We start from the raw sequence: 15555 nt of genomic DNA on the forward strand, positions 1-15555 counted from the left end.
GCCCAAAATCAACTCGATTTGGACACAGACAATAATGCAGGGAAGAAAAATAACCATCTGACATGGTGATTTAAGCATAAGTGGGTGAGCCAATACTGCCGAGTGAATCCTGACACTCTGAACAGAATCTTCCAGAGCCGAGGAGTCCAGCCAACAGCCAAGAATAATATTTCAGTGGTTCAGTCAATACAGCTGTAACCATGGCCTGGAGGGGTTTCCACAGCCATAACCACAGGAGTGACTGCACATTCACTTGAAAATAGTAAAAACAGACATTTAAAAATCTACAGCCTGTAGACATCTTAAAACCAGTTTGAAAGGAGGCACAGAGGGGCCCGAAAAATGCACCAACACTTGCACCAAGCTTGACTGTCATCTGTTTATCCTTCTTACGAGACAATGACTTGAAATAAGAACTCCTCTCACTAACTACAATCACTTGCTTGAAAAAAACCTGAAGGAACAGCTTCAGACTAGCTGAAAAGAGATGAGGTACCAGTGTACAAAGCCCGACTGATCGCCCGGAGCCGCAGTGGCACAAGGCACGTTCCTACCAGGACAGTCTAACACCGTTTATTCGTGTCTCACACTCACAGGCAGAGACACGCTCATGCCTCTCACATATGATTTCTATTTCTTCCCTGATGTAAGACACAGTATCACACAACATGCTACAGAAGGAGCCCTGCTGGTTCAAGCAGGCTTTCCCAAACGAAAAAAAAAAAAAAAAAAAAAAAAAAACACAAAACGGAAAAAAAGAAAATAAAAAGTTTAATAGCCCACAGCTGCCAGGAGCAAAGGGTCACTGCCGCAGAGGGGCGGCACAGCACACTCGGTTTGCTGGGTTCTCCCTTCAAAGAACATCCATAAAACGCACTGCCAAGCGGCACGGAAAAGCGTCCGGCGCTGCGGCCCCGCGCGGACACCGCGCCCGCCCCGCGCGGGGCCTCCGCGGGCACCGGGACCGGAGCGCCGCCCGCAGCCCGCCCGGGGCACGGAGCGGCCGCGGCCCCGCCGGGCCAGGGCAGCGCCTGGGGGAGCGGCGCGGACCCTCCCGGCACTCACCTTCTTCCGGGGCTGCCATTTCATCATATTTGTAGAGCGGGGACGTGCAACATCAAGGTGGCGCTGGGGCGGCGGGCGCAGCGGGGCCGCAGCCCGCGGTCATGCTGCCCGGCCCCGCCACCAGGCCCGCGCCGCGTCCCGCGGGACAGCAGCCGGCCCGGCCGCGCGGGCCATGGGCGGGGGCTGTGCCCAGCCGGCGGCTCCGCCCGCACCGGTCACGCCCGGGGCCCGCGGGGCGCGGCCGCTCTCGGGCGCATCGCGGGCGGCGAGACCCGAACCAGGACGCGGCCCCGGCCCGGCCCGCCCGGCGCGCGGCAGCTCAGGGGCGGCGCCGGCCCAGCCCCGCCCCCGCCGCGCGCCCGGCCCCGCCCCCGGCCCCGCCGCACGCGAGCCCGCGGCGGGCACGGGCACAGCGCCGGCAGGGGGCGCTGCGCGGAGAGCGGCTCCTGCGCCCCCTGTCGGTGCCGCCCGGCACGGGGACAGCGGCTGTGTCATGGGCATGGGGACAGCCGGGGGGCACCGGCACACGGGGACAGCGTCTGTGTCACCGGCACGGGGACAGCGGCTGTGTCATGGGCATGGGGACAGCCGGGGGGCACCGGCACACGGGGACAGCCCCTGTGTCACCGGTACGGGGACAGCTCGGGGGGCACCGGCACACGGGGACAGCGTCTGTGTCACCGGCACACGGGGACAGCGTCTGTGTCATGGGCATACGGGGACAGCTCGGGGGGCACCGGCACACGGGGACAGCCCCTGTGTCACCGGCACGGGGACAGCGTCTGTGTCATGGGCATGGGGACAGCTCGGGGGGCACCGGCACACGGGGACAGCCCCTGTGTCACCGGCACGGGGACAGCGTCTGTGTCATGGGCACGGGGACAGCGTCTGTGTTACCAGCACACGGGGACAGCCCATGTAACCGTCACACGGGGACAGCCGCTGTGTCACTGACACACGGGGACAGCCCGTGGGGCACGCCACGCGTGGACAGCCCGTGTGTCACCCGGCATACGGGAGCAGCCCTGTGTCCGGGCACGGGGTGTCCGAGCACGGGGACCGCCGGTGTTTCCCCTGCACACAGCTGTGCCCGGGCACAGGCACAGGCGGCGCTGCAGGTGGAAGCGCTGTGCAGTCGCTTTCATTGTGTGCCTGAAATCTTTGCCATCGAGCTCTCGCTGCCAGGGCTGGGGCTGCACACTGAAGGCAGAGCTGGGCACTGTGGCACTGTGGCCATCTCCAAGGAGCCAGTTATTCTAACATCACAGAGCTTCAGCCTGAACTCTGGGAGCTCTTCTGAGACTCCTCTAATAACCAGGCTCAGGAGAGTTACAAATCCTAAGGGCATGAACACAACACAATTGAACTCTGGGCTTATATTATTGAAATGGTGCAGAAGTGTAGTTTTCATTGCTGTGAGGAATGACCAACAATGTAGCATCTCGGAGGTAAACAATAAACTTAATGGCAAATGTAATATCAAAACACAGATCAAGGAATATTCACTGGCAGGTCCCTTGGAAATACAGGAGCTGCTTCTTTCCGTCGCCATTCCTCAGCCCTGAAGGACACCATGCCTTGGAGGCTGGAGCACTGACAGGGCCATTTCAGCTCTAGCCTGCATGCTCAGAGGCCACTCCCTCCCACAGTGGCTGTGTGGACTCTGCCATGAACACAAAGCTCAGACACCAGCCCCAAAGCTGCCTTCAGCAGGTCCCACCTTGTCCCACCCTACCATCAGACACAGGCTCTGTGTTCCATGTTTCTGTTCCCACACCTTCCCCAGGATTATTGATAGTGCATGTGGCAGCACAGAGATGCAAGTGAAAAATAAAGCTTGGAAATGCAGTAGGGACTGAAAAAGAACAGGTGTGGCTGAGCAAAAAAAGAACTCCTGCTGGTCTTACTCCCCAGAGCTGGTGTCTCACAGAGCTGTATCCTTCTATTACATCAACAGCAGAGCCAGTGGGCCCTGAAACTCAAGATTTCCATAAATTGAAAAACTGGTATTGATAATTTTGAAAAGTTCTGTACATAGTGGTCAGTGCTTGAGTCAAGAAAATAAGTGCTCAGCCTCAGAAAATGTTCAGCATTCAGACAATGCCATTCTCCACATGGCTGTCAGAACGAAGCTTCATCAAATTCACAGACAGATCAGAAAATGTGGTGTTTTGACATAATCAACAGGAGGTTTTTGAAATTCTTCCCAAGAAGGATAATTAAGTGGAAGCAATGCAGAAGCTGTTGTGAGAGACTGAAATGTTACAGTTAATGGCTTAACAATAGCTATGAAGGACTTTTTGCCCTTTATGGCAAAACTGTGTAAAGAAGCTGCAACCACCAAAGCTCACCCCTCCCTGAATGTGACTCCTGACTGCAGCACTGGACCAAGAGTGAAGCATCCCAAGGGAACCTGAGGTAAGATAATGGTGACACTATTTCCAATTATCTTAGGTCTAGCAACAAGGAAACACAGAAATAAAAGTATTTTATTTCTTTCACTACCTTAAAGCAAATAATGGTCATAATTTTGGCCAGTTGGCAGAAAATCATCCAGCAAAATGACAGCCTACACTAATACCTTTTATTTTTTTACTTTCCTTCATTTATTGGTGTTTTGATAATCTGCACTGTAGATCTGACAGTTCAGTATCTGATCCTCCTTTCCTCCAGTCAGTGACTATCAGAAATAAGCTGTGCATTATTAGACATATCTGATAGCTCTCAATCTTACAACTCAATGGATAAAAAACCCTTTTAAGTGTCTTCTTCCAATTAATCTTTGGCAAGAACCTAGAACTGATGTACTATCACATTTCTTGCATAATCCTTCAGTTTCAATAATTTCTAAGTTGCTATCTTTGTCACATCTTGAAATTCCCTCTGCTCAACCCATGTGAGCATCACCCAGAAGCAATCACACACTGCAAGTAGGAAAAGGGTCTGCTTGAGATGGCTTGCTGAGCAGTTTGCTAGTCAGGCTGTCCAAGCAGTTTGAGAATTCAGTTCATTGTGTCATTCTACTTAGGCAGCAGCTAAATTGGACAGTGTTCAGCAGGTACATGAACACTGGGAGTAACAACCTGCACTGCCCTGTCACTGCCTGGGCTGGCAGTGTGTGAGATGCCAGCACTTCAGTAACACCCACACAGCCAGAGCATTGCTCCTAACAGCTGAGTCTCTTGGCAAATTCATGATGGATAATGAAATCAGGTTCTTTTGTTTCTGAATTTATTAAAGCAGCTTTCAATTCATTACAGTGATTCTGTGTCTGTCACTTTGCCTCCCTCCAGCTAGAGAGCAGCAGACAGATACAGCACCTCACAAGGGTTTACAGATGAGACTCTGCACAAGTGTCTGAGCTATGGCAGCTGCTGAGCAAAAGGGAAAAAGGAGCTCAGAAAATTCTACTCTGGGAGGAAGGAACTCCCTTCAAGTGCAGGAATTAGGCAATTCTCTTTTAATTAACAGACCAAGTCTTATGACAAAAGTCCAACTACTTCACACCCCTTGGGAAATAAAGGCTCAACACTCCATCATTATCGATGCCATTCTTTGGTGTTTTAAACAAAAGCCATACTCCATGCCTTGGAGAAGGGAAAATGAGGAGGGTAACAGGGGGATGAGGAGGGTAACAGGGGGAAGAGAGGAGATAAGGAGAGAGTGCCCACAGTGCCCTGTTCCATCATCCTTCCCTTAACAGCTCAGTGAGTCTCTGCTGGCACCTCAGTTGGGACTGTACTATATAGACATGATGTGCCTGTGAAATATCTGTGTGATAGTCCTATGGCAAAATGTATTTCTGTAGGAAACAATCTAAATTTTAACTGCATCTTACCAAGGAAGGTGTTTGTTTTCAGAAGTGTTGAGACTGTCATTGGCTTAGGAGGCTTCAGTTCTACCCTTACATGATCCTGAGCAGAAAACCATGTTTGGGACCTGCTTCTAATTATGACTTGCCCCTCCTTTTTTCCATAGGAAGTACAATTACTGCTGCTATGGAGACAAGTGTAATTCAGGCAAGATGTGGGTCAAAGCAATACTTGGAAGGCAAAGATTCACAGTAAACCACCCTTTCTGCTATCTGTCCTCTCCTGGGTAAGGGTCTTCTCCCATTCTTCCCTTGCAACTTCCATCACCATGTTCCATCAGGTAAAGAGAGACAAATAAATCAGCTGTAACTAACACCTGAAACTTCCCACCAGGAGAGCTGCTCTTCCTCCCTTGCCCCCCCATTCCCACACCTTACCCAGTGACTCCAGCCATTCACAGGATCTGCCAGCACTCACATCATCAGCATCTCTGGGGGTATAACAGCCTTCCTAGCCCAAAATGTGAGACTTACATTAATTTAGTGGAGAAGGCTCTACAAATTTAAACCATTTTTTAGGTATACTTACAATGTTATCAAGCTCCTGAACCAAAACACTGCTTTTATTCCCCATGATAGTTCACTTTGCCTGCTCTTCACAGTACACCTTGAACATATGTGTATGAATTCTTTCCAAAAAACCTAGCTGCAAGCTGTATTATATTACATGCAGACAGTAGTGAGACTGAAAACAATCTTGCCCCTCCTGGTGTGATGCTGCTTGGACTAAAGGCCTGAGAAGATAATTTGCTGGAAGAGGCAATTGATTCAAAGGAAGGTTTGTGTTGAAATGGAGGAATTCTGTGTCTGAATATGAAATAACATCAAGCAGGATAGAGGATGGCTCTGGTACTTTTAAAGAAACTCCAGCACTGAGGAAACAGATCCATGAATACACTAGAGGAACCAACAAGCTCCTAGATCCTAGCAGCAAATTAAATGTGAAACCTTTCAACAATGGTTTGAAATCACATCCCCATATAGACACTTCTTCTAAAGAGGTGGACTTCAGATAAACCTGGCAATGACACAAAGAAATTGAAAATTAGAGTCAAACTTACTACTTTAACAATTAGCTCTTCCAGACCTCACAGGTGAGCAGGGAGGGAGATAGAGTTTGGTGACATACTCTGCTCATTAAATTTCTCCTGTTTTTCAGGACACAGAACATACCTTCTAAATTTAAAGAAATCATAGAAGCATATACAAAGTTTTAATAAAAATTCATTTTTAGCTTTGTCTGAAAGGGCTACACAGTAAAACTATTGTATTATAAAGGATCTGTTTAGTCTGTTCTAAATTTCTGTTCCACACAATGGAAATTTTTCACATGCTATCCTATTCCTGAGCCCTGAGATACTAAACAAAAGATCCCATAACAGTCAGAAACAGCACTTAAAACTCTCTAAGGACTCTTCTTTTACTGATTTAAATGATAGGCAGTTCACCTGCTGAACTTTCTTGTAAAATGTGTACCAGGAATTTCACTTGTGTCTGTTCACATTTTCAGTCAGGACTGTACGAATAAGAGATGTGACACAATTTATCCATATGCAGCACCATATCTTCCCAAAGCACTGCATGCTGTATCTCACAGCTGCCCTTCTCACTGCTGCAGCAATAAGAGAACAGAGGAAAGAAATTAACTGAACTGCTCTACAATGACAAAGTGTCTACAGACAGCCAACAAACCCTCAAAACCAGAATCAGACAAATCATCTTCAGAAGACAGATGTTCAAAGGGCAATTCTTCTGTAGGCTACAGCTAATCTGAAGAATACCTTGTCACTGCCATGTCAGAGATAACAATTTCAAAAGTGGGAAACAACTTTAAGGTGCTGTAAAACCCTACAGCATCACTGAAATCATTGGAGCAGAGACAATTTGGCCACTCTGAGGAGTCACATCTAAGACTGTTAGAATAGAATAGTTCCAGTTGGGAGGGACCTAAAACAATCACCTAGTGCAGTTTGTTGAGAAGAAGCATCTCCAATTCAGCACCACAATGAAGAGCTGCTGATGCAGTTTTAGTTAGCTTCACTACTTCAAACAATAAAATTAGGAGAGGTCATCTAAATAGAAACTTGAGACCCTGTCAGTGACCAAGGCAACCCCAGTTAGCTTTGTCCTACAGCAGTGAAGCCACTGCTACATCACACAAGACTTTCTCAGAACCTGACTCCAATGGCATTTTTCTGCATAAAGTTGTGAGAGCATTTAAGAATAACTAGGACAGCTGTTGGCTCCAGCCTAAAAATACAGAACACATCTGCTTAATTTACCTTCACGTGCTCAAACATCCAGCACTGAAAAAGCATAAGGCTAAAAATGGTACTAAAATTTTTCTCTATGGAGAAACAGAACAAGCCAACCATGCAGCAGTTTTCATTCATGCCTGACAGGAAAGGTGAGGGGTGAACTATTTGCAAGAACAAAAAAAAAAAAAAAAAATTCAATCTGCACCTACACAGAAGTGTTTACTGATGATAACAGATTGGGTTAAAATACTTTTTTGAAGGTTATGTAAATGGAAGTTAATTACTAGATATTAGATTACTCCATAATCTATTTTTGAAATTAGCATCTTTTCTTACTGAAGTTTTATTACAAAAGGTGACCCTGCAGAAGACCCATAAGCACAAACTCAGTCTTGAAGAGTTACCTGTACTCATTTCACCTTTTTCTCCAGCACAGAATTTTCCATTTTAAAAAGTGAGATTATCAGTAGATACCTTAGAAACAAAGGCTTTTTGCACAGGCTCAGGGAAAACAGGAAAAAATAACATTATCTGCTTCCCCAGAATGTCTCTGCTGATGTGGCTGGAGCCCTCAGAACAAGGACTCTGTTGTCACCCATAGACCCCAAAACCCAGGCCCCACCATGCAGAACAGAAAACAATTAGAACTGAAATGTAATTAAGTAATTATAGCTGGAAAAAAAGATTGTGGTAAGTATCTTTAACCTGATACATAGTAGCTTTGACAGCAGGTTCTGAATGTGTGTCAGAAATATTAAAAAAGCAAGTGTGGGAAGGAATTACCTGAATGATAAAAGCAAAAACAAGAAAGGGGAAGAATTAACTACAAACCTTTCCATTTATTAAGATCTAGGAGAAATGGAAAAGACTCTACAGATCTTGAATTACACTGCTACACATGAAGCCTTCTTTATATGCTGCATGTACAAGCAATGACAGACAAAAGAGAGACAAATTAGTTTGATATATTCTCTCTGCCTGGGCACAGACTTTCACTGTTCAACATGACATTGTAGCAGGCTGTCAGAAATGCAGTGATTGTCAGGTTTTCACACTGCTGCCCAACCACCACTCTATAAACATCAGAGTTTAGGTAAAATGCTGCCAATAAGCTCATATTTACACTTCAGAGAAGTGTGCTGTCATTCTTCTCCTTCTAATTAAGCTGTATAAAGGCTTAGGCCTAATAACCATGACTTTAAAACTGGAACAGTTCTACAATGGTTCATTCCAAATAATTCCAGGGTCAATAAAAATCAGTTCATTAAAATAAAATAAAATAAAATAAAGAGTTCTTGCTGCTAGCCTCAACTGAGATGCTACAGGAACCCCATATCAGATAGGACCCTAAATCTAACAGCGTGGCCTATTAAGATCAGTAATTTATTCTGCTGGGTGTCCCAATCATTCCAAGAGAACAGACAAAATCTGAGAACATACCTCTTGTAGATCCATCTTCTATAATATGAAGAAGACAGTAAATGGTGCATCTTGTCTATGAGGAAGCAAACTCCTTTCTGATGCCACTTGTTAGAAGTTTTTGCTTTGAAGTCTGGGAGCAATAATCACACCTATCCAAGCACAGGGACACTTACAGGGCTGTGCCCTTCCTCATTAAAACAGCACAGAACACAATTTTTCTCCTGAGTTTTCCAGCTGGAGAATCACCATCACATGCTGAGGACAGGGTCTCTCTGCCAACACCAGTCCTCACCAGCATGGCAGAAATGCCTGGGCACCCCAGACAGGAGGAACCAGATCCCTGCTGTGGCAGTCTCTGAGCTCAGCAGAACAATTTCTCCTCAACAAGTGTAAAATATGAACCTTCTGGCAACTCACAGATCTCACATTCCTCCGAGGCAATCATCAGAATACCCTTAAGCAGATCCTTCAGAATGGCACAGTTCCAAAGATTCCAGAGTGGCAATTTACCTGTGTGACTACTGCAGGAGACTTCTTTGTAGTCTTGTACACAGACTAGCAAGATTATAATACTGTTAGTTAGCAATGATCCTTTTAGCAGGAAAAATCATCACTAAACATAAAAAAATACATAAAACAGAAAAAATCCCTCAAGCTTGAAATGTTGTTCCACTTGGATAAAGAATTCCTGACTTTCTGTAGGCGTTCTCCTGTTGCTGCCTTCCAGCATCTCCCCTCCTCCCTTTAATTAGAGCCTGTGCAAAAGGAGGGAGAAGCAAAGCCATATTTAACTCTCTGTACACCAATGACCAGATAACACTTAACTGTACTGAATAAAAATATTTTCAGTTGACCTCAAAATCCAGGGGAAAAAAAATCTAGGAAAAAACCACATATTTTCACCCTGAAATACAGAAAAGCTGAGACCCACCTTAGGCTTTATTGCATGTGAAGCACTATTGGGTAAGAGATTCAAATAATTCCCGGAGGCCAGTTAATCTGTGCATCAGTAAAGAGAGCAATGTCTGGCACCAGAGCCTCTGCTGGAATGTGGAACCATTCTTAATAGGAAGTACAAGTGAAAACTGGAGTCAATAGATTGCTTTGATTCTCCTCTGCTGCAAGCAATTCCTATGAAGAAGCCCTCAGTATGTTTTCTGGATAAAGCAGGAATTTCTCCAAGCTCATCTCAGAAAAACACTGGGAAAGGCATTCTACATAGGCTGCTCCCAAGAGCAGGGCTTGGGCTGCAGGACTGAGAAACCCCACGGAGCATATTTGTACTCTGCAGATAGCATGGCTGAGAGCAGGCCCAGCACAGGACATTTCTCAGCATCTTTACAAAGATGGTTTTCCCATTTTTCAGAGCGCGTTCCAGCGCGCACATCTGGCAGCGCCACGGCGCGAACAGCAGTTCCTGGCTCTCCGTGCATGTGCTCTGCATCCCATGACATCATGCACTCCTCAGCCTGCCAAAAAGCAGTCTCTACTGTACAGACCACCAAAACAGAGCCCCAGCATCCCTGGGGGGAACAGGGCGAACTTCCAGCCCCAAAAGTTTCCCCCTTGCAAAATCTTGTTCAGTGTTTCATCTGTTGTGCTGCACTCTCTCCCACTCACACGCATTACTCAAAAACAGTTTTCAAATCATTCCTAAATTGCTTCTATTCCATCCTGCCTGTAAAGAGCTTCTCTTTGCACAAGGCTGTAACTATTCAGTTACTTCTCAGCAGAACAACCCTTTTTTCCTTTCATTCACAGTGGGTTTTTAACCCTTTAACAACCTGAAAACTGGGAAATCTGTATTTCCCAAAGAAATTTACATTTGTTTTTCTTTGCTATGGGTAATAGTAGATGGGTGGCTCTGTACAGATTGAGTGCTCTCTGGAGATGGGATTAATGGCTCATCTTGTGTCATACTCATTACTTAACACTGCCTCAGCAACAAGGAGGCTCTCTGGCCCACTTAAGAAAATAGGTTCTACATTGTAGGGCAAATCAGAAGAAAAATAATTCTATTACCTGAAAAATGTTCACGTTCAAAATCTTTCCAAACCTTTTAAAGAAAGGCAGACAAATGCCAAGATCAAAGGTCCATGACTCACACACTCATTGGTGGAAAGCCCTGGATCCAAGGCTCTCCATGATTAGACCCTGGAATTTACCAAGATTGGCTCTCTGCTCCAACTCCTGTTCTCAATCCCAAACTAATCAGCCAGAAGGAAATAGATATACAGATACTGCAACTTGGTAATGAAGTCACAATGAGAGATAGGGCTGCAAGATTTCCCTGCAATAATTTCACTAACAGAGGGGAAAACAAGGTCTCCAGGCCTGACTCCTCTTAAATAGGGCTTAATTGTTAAAGGGTGGAGAAAAATTGCAACAGACTGATATTTCAAAATGACAAATTTCAGTTTTCTTCTCATGCAAAGTGGTCTCGTGCAAAAGAGCCAACTCACTCATCAGGCAGGGGTCACTCAGAGGTTATCCACAGAAAAGGGACAAAGCCAGAAGCCAGGTCTATCACAAATTACCATTACCAGGCACACTGGCTCGAGGCAGCAGCAGCCCATAAATCCTTTTCTCCCAAGACAGTATTTGCATTTCTAGATATAGTGATTCCACCGACATCTCCTTTGCTTGCCACCAGAGCATTTCCAGATATCAGTCTAATGTTCCAGAACAGAAAAATGAGGGCATTTGCATGATTTCAAGTCACTGCTCTCCTAAATGAAAAAGCCATTTTTTCCTATTGCCTGCATCCCTGACTGAAGGTCCCCAAGCCCAATTGCTGTATTTGGCACCAGGTAACTGCACTCACTAGTAGTGGCTACTGCCACTCACTTCAGAGAACTCCTGGAAAGGTCACCCAGCTAACACCCCTGAGCTCCTTTTCATCCAGTATTATTATTTAAAAATATGTATTATTTTAGGATTTTTTCCAATGATGACCACTTTTTAAACTAAGTAATTTGCTTTTTATTAATAAAGATTAAAACATGCTATATACACGTAACTATGTAGTGTTTCTCACACTGAAATGTACAGTTTTGTTTATACTACCTCTTCCCCTGGAAAAATTTCAGATTAATTAATTGCCACATATGATACTCCAGGGATAATGTATTCTCCTTATTACTTTTGGTAGGGAAATATGTGATATAAAGAGAATCCCAAATGCAGATGAAGTAAAAGACCATAGAAATACCAGATTTAAGAAACACTGAAGGAAGGAAGAGTCAAGCTGGCACTCCTACTCTGACTGTTACAGGGTGGTTTGTTTTGACTCAGGGAGTCCTGAATATTTCTGGTCCTTCCTCACTTGTAACAGCAATGCAAGGAGATTTATGCTCCTGAGTTTCAGTTCTGTGTCTGTTTTCATGACAAGTTATTCCTGACAGAGTCTTTATAGAAGCTTTAAAGAAAAGTTATCCTGTGATCATAGAGATGGAGCACTAATGAGTTTAATTAGAATGCAGTGCATCAACTCTAGATTGAGACACAGCCCAACATGATTAATTATCCTCTTGGAATGGCTACAGCAAAATAGAGGGGGCTATCAAGGCTATCCTCTAATAGCTGTGTCCACCCACCTTCTCCACCTGCCTGAAGAGGTGTTCTCCTTTCCTGCAGCTTGGCTACCACTGTGACAGCTGTGGGTGGTGCCAGCACTAGCTCAATAGTTGATAATCCTAATTCATCATCTTCTCTATTAGCAGTTACCCTTGCTCATTTTAAAATCAAGGTCAGTTTTACTTAGCCTACTTATCTTTCAGAAAAGTGTCAATGTACTAAGCATGAGTTCTTCAGCATCAATTACTACTTAGTTATGTAAAAACAGGAATCTTCTTATTTCACAGCTAAGTTTATAATCATGTCAAATCAAACTAACTCAAAAATTATCTCAAGTAATCCTTTGAAATGCATCAGTCAGTTCCCCAGTTAACCCAGCTACAGCAGTATCAAAAAACTAGAGCTGTAAATGTATTTACTTGATTTTTACTTTCAGAACAACTTGAAAAGAGATTTGACTACAAAGATAACTGAAACCTATTTGGAAAGCAGATAAACCTACAGCTGCTAAAAATTCATTTGCATTATCCTGAAAGCTGTCACTTTCTGTAGCTCTAAGATGCCCCAAGGGCATCTTAGCCATGATGAGGGTTTAGCCATGAAATATGAGGCACCTGAACACATTGTCCATGTGTTCCTCAAACATTACAGCCAGCAAACTGCATGAAGGAACAGGTCTCAGCACATATCTAAGTCAGGCCAAAATTAAATTATTTCAGTTCTAAAATCTCCTCCATATCTTGTTATTCTATAGCTTGTTCCAAAAACTGTACACCTAGAGATGCACAGTTGCTTTGAAGACATTTAGACTTGATGGTCTTCAAAGTTATCATCCATCAAGCCATTTTCTGTGAACTCTGTTACAATAAGCACAGAATATGGACTTGAAGCTCCCAAAGGATTGAGTCTTACATTGGTATGAACAACAGAAATTTCACAAGTCTTCCAAAGGTGTCCACTATTGTCCACTGCCTGTGACATGTGGCAGAGGTCTCCCCAGTGCCTCCTGACCTCACTGTGTGTGGCACAGGCATTGCTGGGATATAAACAATGCTCACACATTCTGTTATTTCTGACATCAGCACCTCCATGTCACTCAGGATTCTGGGCTCTGAGGGTGCTGTCCCTGGCACAGATTGCCCAGAGAAGCTGTGGCTGCCCCTGGATCCCTGGAAGTGTTCAAGGCCAAGCTGGACACAACTTGGAGCAACCTGGGCTAGTGGAAAGTGTCCCTGCCCATGGCAGGGGGCTGGAACAAGTGGGCTTTGAGTTCCCTTCCAACCCAAACTATTCTGTGATTCTAGGAAAAGCACTACTAAACCCTACTATGTCTCTCAGCAGCTGCCAAAAAGCTGCAAGCCATACCAGCTCCATTTCAGCTCTTCCATTTTTAACACTTCTAATGAGCAGATGGTTAATTTTTGTGAGCGGGGAATAAAAAACAAAACAACTTCAGTTGGTGTAAGTGTCTGGGGTCCTTTAGGTTATAAAAACCAGTTGTTTTGGACATCTGCTTAAATTTTTGACTGCAAATTTAGCCTGCTCTATATTACTAGACAAATATTCATATCCTCCATTTGTTTTCAGGTAAAATTAAAACCTGCCAGATATTGTTCAAGGATTTTTTAGCTATTTAGAAGCTGGGAAATATTTCAAGAGTAAAAACATTTTATTGTGCCTGTTTCCTGTGTATTTCCAGCAATAACATTTTTGTACCTCCAGATCACAAACAGTATGTGTTTCTCTTCTCTTTATTATTGCCACCTCACTGAAAAACAGGAGATGAAGTTTGCACACAACTGTGAGCACCTCACCTTCAGAGCCAGCTACTCAAATACAATAATCAGGCTGAACCTGAAGGCTACACAATATTAAAGTGTGAGTATTTGAAAAATGCTACTGATCACTTCAGAGGCCAAGGGACTGGGGCAACCCCAAAGTAATGGAAATAACTAGGTAACAAGTATCTTTATGTTGTACTGCTAGAATTTTGGAGGATTGCAGCACTGCAGAGATTTGCAGAGGTACCTAAAGTAAAATGTGAACACTACCTTCTTTACCACGATAGCAAAAATTCAGTTAAATGTACACAAAAGCCCTTCAGAGGCCTCAGCATTTGAAAGGCCTGTGAGCTCACTGCATTTACCTTCCTGGCAAAAGTGTCTTCAACTCAGATGAACAGAATGGAGAGCTGTAGATATGTTACATTCAAGTTGCTTCTTTCTGTTCTACAGTGCGATTTTATAAAACACAAATTCACAGAAGCTGCTGTAAATTTTTAATTAGTGAAATACAGATGGTTATTTTCATACAAATTTTAAATTTTCCTATTTTTCTTAAGCACCAACCAAACCCAACACAATGTGCACCGTATTTACAAATGCATAAAAATATTTATAGTTCCAGATATGATTTATTGCTGTACTTAACAGTACTGAGCACTCTAAATTACAAACAATAAAAATAACATTCCTGTGATTTTTTGTTGTTGTTGTTTAGTATAAACACAATTTTGTGTGGGGACACAGAAGAACAAAAGCATTAGTGTTTGGGAGGAGGAGAAATTGTGTGAGAGCACGAGAGACAATGGATGTGCCTGAGCCAGGAGTGAGTTGCTGGTTTGGATCATTAACTAAGAGCTCGATGCTCGCTGCTGCTCCCTCTGCAGACTCCAGGATCAGCATCCTCGCTCCCTGCAGCCCAAGTGTGAGATCAAGCAGAACAAATGTGGGAGGGCACAAAATCATACAAGCAACTGATTTCTTTTTTATTCTTTGGAGCACTAATTTAGGCTCTTTAGAAAGCTACGTTTACGATACACACTCCTCTTAACCACATTCCTTTTCTGCTGCACTCCCTATTCTGTTACAGCCCTCCAAAGCCTCAGTAACTCTACCTTGCAATACCAAACATTTCCATCTGAGTTAAGTGCACATATTTTCTGCTTTAAGCCTAGGAGGGCTCAGTGCTGTAGCTGTCCTTTCCCAAACAGTCACAGAAGCCATTAATTTCTAGGCACACTTTTAGAGTGCAACCAAATCCAAGAAGCTGACATTTTTTATTTAGTACCCATGGGCTATAACCATGAAAAATTTACTCCCTGAAATACAGTTGCATGCATTTCCTATACACCCTACTCATGATAAAAAGTAATTTCCTTGCACAGCCTGGTAACAATGGCAACTGAATGAGATGTATCACCATAAAATAAACATGAGCACATCGCACATCTGAATTCTCAGGAGTGAGACTACTACTCTGTGTTCCCAGCAAAGATTTAAATGAATAAGAGGCCTTGAAGCTTGACATGTATCTCTAAAGGCATGGGAGAGGATTCAGGGCAACTGCCATTAAAATTAATCA

General features: G+C 44.3%; 1 protein-coding gene across 2 annotated transcripts in view; it reads right to left on the minus strand.

Moving 5' to 3' along the window:
* The window catches only part of TTC28 (tetratricopeptide repeat domain 28), a 109538-nt gene that overhangs the window by 77605 nt on the left and 16378 nt on the right, over positions 1 to 15555 (minus strand). Inside the window, exon 1 of one of the 2 annotated variants that reach the window (XM_056504336.1) lies at positions 1066 to 1335. The exons of the other annotated variant lie outside the window; for it this stretch is intronic. Coding sequence (XP_056360311.1) covers positions 1066 to 1092 — 27 coding nt within the window. The 5' untranslated portion in view covers positions 1093 to 1335. Of the gene's footprint in view, positions 1 to 1065; positions 1336 to 15555 lie in introns of those variants that run through there. 2 annotated transcript variants of the gene reach the window in all.

The sequence above is a fragment of the Oenanthe melanoleuca genome, chromosome 15 (genome assembly GCF_029582105.1).
Source record: "Oenanthe melanoleuca isolate GR-GAL-2019-014 chromosome 15, OMel1.0, whole genome shotgun sequence".
NCBI classification, from domain to species: domain Eukaryota; kingdom Metazoa; phylum Chordata; class Aves; order Passeriformes; family Muscicapidae; genus Oenanthe; species Oenanthe melanoleuca.